At 40.4% G+C, this 6,427-nt stretch overlaps 1 protein-coding gene across 1 annotated transcript; it reads left to right on the top strand.

Annotated features, from left to right (window-relative positions):
- Positions 1–1,095: 1,095 nt before the first annotated feature.
- RPL24 (ribosomal protein L24) lies at positions 1,096–3,582 on the top strand (the record flags this gene model as incomplete). The annotated part of the gene is made up of 4 exons (XM_009709682.1): positions 1,096–1,241; positions 2,285–2,421; positions 2,830–2,893; positions 3,455–3,582. Coding segments are annotated over 4 exons (428 nt in total), but the record flags the coding sequence as incomplete, so codon positions are not given.
- Positions 3,583–6,427: the final 2,845 nt, after the last annotated feature.

The raw sequence follows: 6,427 nt of genomic DNA, 5'->3' as shown, positions 1-6,427 counted from the left end.
GGTGGTAGGCCTGAGAGAGAGGCCGATGCAGTGGTGGGGGAAGCGAAGGCCTCGCCTTTGACGTGCGGTGGGGAACTCGGTGTTGCCTGGGGTCTCCGGTGCCGTTGCTGTAGCGTCTGCTTGGATCGCTCGTATCGAGCAGTATGAGAATAGCATCGCTGCGCTGTCGGTGTCCAGATGTCATGACTACTGTCAGACCTGGTCTGCGGGAGAACCGTGCTTGTGCTGTAGGTTAGGATTTTGAGTCGGGGTTTTAGGTTGTGGTTTGAGAAGGATGTCTTAAAGCATTTGGTCTAAAGTACCAAAGTTCTGTGGAAAATGCTGTTTATACATACTGTGTCTAATGCTGAGATTTGCTGAAGTAAACAACTGAACTTGCAACTAAGTTGGTTACAGATCATTGGGATAAAATAGGGAGGAGACCCTTTTCAGGCTGTCGTATCTCATATAGATAGGACTGTCATAAATACAAGTGTGCTATTCATATCTACAAAAGTAGGGTTTGGGGTTTTGATATTCTAAAACAGTTGTATTGCTGTAGAGAATCTCCTGGGAAATGACAGCTAAGTAAATAGACCGACTGAATTCTCAGGGGCTCTTCTACAAATTTGTTTATACTTTAAATTGAATTGTATAGCTAATAACAAATCAGCCTGCTAATTCTGCTTGTTATTCTAGGCAAAAAGGTTAGTGTAACTATGTAAGCATGAATTTGGCATAGTATTGGTCTCTGTGTGTTCCTTAGGCTGTTTTGACTCACTTATGCGTACAGAAAGCACACAGTTACTTAAGAGCAGACAACTGAAAAGTGTGATGCTGGATAAGGCTATTCATGCTATGCCTGGAATACAGCGCAGCAGTGAATGCAAGTGGTAATTTGAGCTTTCCTCAGAAAAATCATGCTGCTTCAGAATGCCTTGTAAGATCAGTTTGATCAACGGAACAAAATTCCAGACTTTAATTTTTTTAAATTATCTTCTAAAATTTTTAATTGTCAGAGCTGTGTAAAGAAATACGAAAGCATCACTGTTGAAAAACACTGAATCAAAGAATTACTTGATATGTTAACATCAACTGTGATAACGTCTTTCATAGAAACAGAGCTTACACAAAATACTTTACCTTCCCAGGTTTTTCAGTTCTTGAATGCTAAATGTGAGTCTGCATTCCTTTCCAAGAGAAACCCCCGTCAAATCAACTGGACTGTTCTGTATAGGCGTAAACACAAGAAAGGACAGTCAGTAAGTATATACCAACTAATGGCGCTCTAAAGTTGTCTACCAAAAGATGTGGTCACTGGTCTGCTAGAATAGAGGTAACTTGAGTATGCTGGTGTTTAGCAGAAGCATGACCCATGTAACCAGGATGAAGATTGGCCAATAATGGTGAAAATGTGAGTGCATTTACATGAGTTTGTATGCTTCTTTATGTTTGAAAGTTAACCGTGTCAGCAAAAGCATTCTATTTGTATTGCATCAGTTCTTTGAGGGACCACTCAGAACCACAGTAGGTTCAGTAAATTTTAACAATTGTATGAATGGCATATGTTTTTAAAAAGTAGTTTTAGAAGAGGTGGGTAATGCTGTTTAATAAGCAGGCTTTCTAAAAGTTTGGGTTTGTAAACTTCCTGAATGGTGATAGCATAGAGAGCTGTTTGGGGGGTTAAAGGGTAGGGGAACTTCTCATGTACCCTTCTTGAAAACTTTGGGCTGTAACTTATAGGAGGTCTTTCCTACATAGTAGTCATTGCATGAAAAAGATAGTAAGACATGTAGCATGGGGTATTTTCAGTGCTCTTACTTAAACTTGCACAGCAAAAGAGCATTTAGAAAGGTTTACATATGTGTTATAAATCAATCTTTTTACCAGTTTGTTTGGAGAAGGAAAGTTGATGCTCAGTGGCTTAGACTGCTGCCTAGCACCATGATCCCACTTGAAACAAGTCAGAAGTGTCTTCCTTTCAGAAGATTCCATCAACGCGGATTTTATCCCTCCCCTCTTTTTTTTCTGGGAGTTACAGAAGGCTGAACTTCTGACATTCTTGCAAAAGAATTTTATTTTTTTATACCTTGGAAAGGAGAATACATTATTCTTTTTTAGCTATTCATCTGCTTTGGCAAATCAAGAAATCAGTTACCTCTAAAGTGAGGAGTAAAATTATACTTCTGTATACAGTTTTATAGTCGCTTCAATCTCAACAGCAGCTTGTTTCTATAATTGTCTTTAGCCTTTTATTTAATGTCTTGTGATACTAATTGTCTGTCTTCATCTTCTGCCACTTTAGGAAGAGATACAAAAGAAGCGCACACGTCGTGCTGTTAAGTTTCAGAGAGCTATCACTGGTGCATCTTTAGCTGAGATTATGGCTAAACGAAATCAGAAGCCCGAAGTACGAAAGGCGCAGAGGGAACAAGCTATTAGGTGAGAAATGGGAGATAAATGGAGCTGTCCCAGGCTTTTCAAAGATTATTAACGCTTTTCATACAAGAGCTTAAACTCTAGATGAGCTCTGTGTTTTATAAGCTTGTCTGTGGTGAGCTTTGGGTTTTTTTAATCATATATTTGGAAGTAACACTGAGAAATCTCAGCAAGAGATAGTAGCAGCAGCAGCAAAGGGTCTCTTCTTGCCCTCTCCCTTTGTGAAAAAACCGCTTCTGTTACACACACTTCTGCTGTCTCTGCAGTAGTCTCCCTAGAGGGTACTGAATGCAGAGGATAAACCTGAAATAATGCATTCCTTTCTTCTTGGGGTGTTCTTACAGTGCTGAGACAAAGAAACAGTGAATGGCAGACAGGGATAACTGTTACTCTTTTTCTGTGAATTAACAGGGCTGCAAAGGAAGCCAAGAAGGCTAAGCAGGCAACCAAGAAAACGGCTGTTTCTGCTGCAAAGGTAAGATGCAATAGGTGGATAGAAATCATGAAATGGCATATATGGTGTTGTAACACAACATTGTGTTGCAGTGCTTAATTGGAAATTCCAGTTTATGTTTGGAAGAAGCATTTGCTTAGCTTTTTTGATCTGGAACCACTTTGACCAAACTTTTATACCAAAGTTAAACCCACCCAAACAGCTGCATAGAATTAATGTTTTTTACAGAAGAAATAAATATCACAGTAAAACAACTTTCTGACCATATGTCAGAGATTCTTGATAGCTAAAAACTTGTCTGGATGTGACATCTTCACTATCTAGGAACTTGGTGACAATATACTGATGAATGCTAGCATCTATTTCATTATTACTTATGAGTTAATACCATATATTGGCATCGTACATGTTGTAGGCTTACAGTGGTGTGTGTGTAACCATCTGTTAACATAATTCTAATTTGATAGATTGTAATTCTAAACTGAGCTAAATTGCCTGATTTCTGTCAAGAATCTTAAGGGATACTTTCAGGACTGCAGACAAATTGCTTCTCTTCACTCATACTGTCTTACTTCTCTACAGGCTCCTACAAAGGCAGCGCCTAAGCAGAAGATTGTGAAACCAGTCAAGGTTTCTGCTCCCCGTGTTGGTGGAAAGCGCTAACTTGCCAAACCGTTAGCGATGCTGAATAAACATCTGACTAACTTTCACAACTTGTGCCATGTTCTCTTCAGCTGTGTGAGATATACTGAAGAGAATTAAGCTGTGAAATAACCATGTCTGGTTTTGCAGACTGAAAAACACCTTTTTGCCATAAAACACTTGGTTTCTTAGACAATCTGCTGCACACAATTAGCACACATTTCGTAAGTCTTTAATGAATGACTTGGGTGGCAGGGAAGATGGAGCTGATGTTTGAGGAGCTGTTCTTGCCTGAAGGACAAAACAGTACATAAATACAAGTTTGTTCTGTACCTGTGACAAATGGCATAAAAAAAGAGGTTTCTAAGCTCAGAGATGCAAACTAAAGGGGGTGTGAAGCAGTACCATCTGTAAGTGACATAAAAAGGCTAATGCATTTCTTGTGTTGTGGAAGGCATGGAGCAAGATGTTGCAGAGGATCAAAGCAGGAATAGGTTGGAAAGAGGGAATGGATGGTTTCATGGACTGCATGGCTGTTATACACAAAGGTTTGGAGGCAATTCCTGGGTTAGGAACTAACAAAATAATGGATTGCTGGAAGCTGTTCTCAGGAAAAGGATGGCTGTGAAGGTTGAATGAGCTTCAAAATCAGCTGATGGTACATACTTAGTTCAAGCCCATTTAGGTTTGTATTTAACTTCCAGAACACAGACAGCGGTTTCTTGAGTAATTCCCCACCCTCCCACCTCTAGAGGGAGTGGCCATTTGTTAAATTCCTCATGTGAAGTATGTTATCTGTCTGCTTCAGTAATTACACTACATAGTGTAGCCAAACTTTGCCATAGTTTTGATGGACAGTAATAGCCTTGGCAAAGCAATGTCCTCTGACTTAACTAGAAGCATAGGAGAAAATGAACCTTTTCTGTTTTTTTGGATCAGCTACTTCTTAATTCATTGATGCCACATTCGATGTCTGTGAGTTTCAAGGGCTTGCTTTGTTGCTTTACTACACTAGTCAAGAAAGCAGCTGTCTTCGTAGTTTTGCTTCCTGCAGTTCTTTTGGGCTTCAAAAACACATTGGCTGTAATGGGCACTTTGGGTTATGGGTTGTATTTTGAGTTCTATCATACTTTGTTTTGGGTTTATTAACAAAATAGTCTGGATGAAGGTTGCAACCCATTTAAAATAGGTCAAGGTTGATTACATTAGTGGAATTTGTACTATTCCAAACAATTATGCTTTTTGCTGTAAAAAAAAAAAGCATAGAAAGCATAGAAGCTATGCATGTTTAGGAGTCAGAAACTGGAGGGGGAAAGAGGGGAAGGAAAACTGCTTGTTGTAAGGACAGGAATTTTTAATCATTTAAAACTGAAGGCTGAAAACACCACTGAAAGTTACCTAGTGACAACTATATAAAATCCTGGTTATATCAGGGTCTTGTCCAAAGCATCTGGTACACTGCATGCATGCTGGTGAAAGTTTTCAGCTAAAAGGCTGAAAGTGAAGATGAGCTTTTGTAAATAATCTGCTTGAAATACCATTAATGATATATAGGAATTTATTGTCAGGTATGACTAATTAGTAAGTAAATATTTGTTAATGCTTTGAAGTTTGCAGGCTGGCTGGTGTTACTGCAGAGGTACACAGAAATGCTTTAAGATTACTCTTCCTTGCTGTTTATTCGTGAGTTCTGACTGATAGGGTGAGACGGAGTAAAGAATAACAGCCCATCAAGTTACTCCTCTCAAAAGCTATGCTTCAAGTGAGTGAGGCAGGCTGTTCACAGCAGGGTGTTCCCTTGGTGTAACTGCACGTTATTCAGCTCAAACACAGATGTAATGCAATGAGTTAACACAGAAAGTAATAAATAAGTCCTTGTGTTTACCTAAGGCAATGTAATTAATCCTCTATCACAAAAAATAGAGTACTGAAATTTTTCTAGACCTATAGAATAATTTAGGTTGAGAACGACCTCCAGAGGTCAGCTAGCCCAACCCCTTTCTCAAAGCATTTAGATCAGGCTGCTCAGCTGAGTATCCAGCTGAGCCTTGAACTCAACTCCAAAGACACAGGTTCCACAACTACTTAGGGCAACCTGTTCCAGTATTTGACCACCACCATGGTTTAAAAAAAAGATTAAAAAGTCCTTCTATATAACCAGAGTTTCCTGTGTTCTAACCTGTGCCTGTTGCCTATTGCTATGCAATTCTGGCAAGGGTTTGCCTCCGTCTTCTCTGTATTCTCTGGTGGGGTAGCTGTGGACAGCAGCAAGGGTGTCACAAAGCCTTCCCTTTTTCAGGCCGAAAAAGGCTGGTGCTCAGCCTCACCTCGTCCCTCGTGGTCTGATCCTTGACCACCTTTGCAGCCTTCTGCCAGACTCACTCCATCCAGTCGGTATCTTTGTATTTGCGGGGGGATCACAGTACTCCAGATGCCACCTTGCAAGTACTAAGCACAGGGGAAGGGTCACTGCTGGCTATGCTCCGGCCTGGGTGTGGGCATCCTGCGGCTCCTGCACTTCATGTCTCTCTTATGGGTGTAAAACAAAATGAGGTCAGAATTCTGACAAGGAAAACCAGCAGTTGACGTTCAAAATATTTCATTTCAAAATACTTATTTCTTTTCATTTCATTTCTTTCATTTCTTTTACAAATAAAAAGGAGCACACACAATGCACCATGACGTAACTGCTCTGCCACCCTGCCTGTGCTGGTGCAGCTGTCACCGGTTGTACTGCTCCTGATAGGTACGATCACAGTGCAACGTGAAATCACACTTCTAATTTTCTTGTAGCTCCTAGTCCCGAGTTAATTTTGAAGTGGAGGCCGCTCGTTTCGGAGTTCGGGCTATAAAGGTATTTATTTAGGAGCATCCCCTGCTCCCAGGGTCATTGCCGTGCCCACCCCCTACAAG

The sequence above is a fragment of the Cariama cristata genome, unplaced genomic scaffold (assembly GCF_000690535.1).
Source record: "Cariama cristata isolate BGI_N322 unplaced genomic scaffold, ASM69053v1 scaffold42681, whole genome shotgun sequence".
Lineage (NCBI taxonomy): Eukaryota > Metazoa > Chordata > Aves > Cariamiformes > Cariamidae > Cariama > Cariama cristata.
Note: the sequence above shows the minus strand (reverse complement) of the source record. Positions and strands in the feature narration are given on the sequence as shown.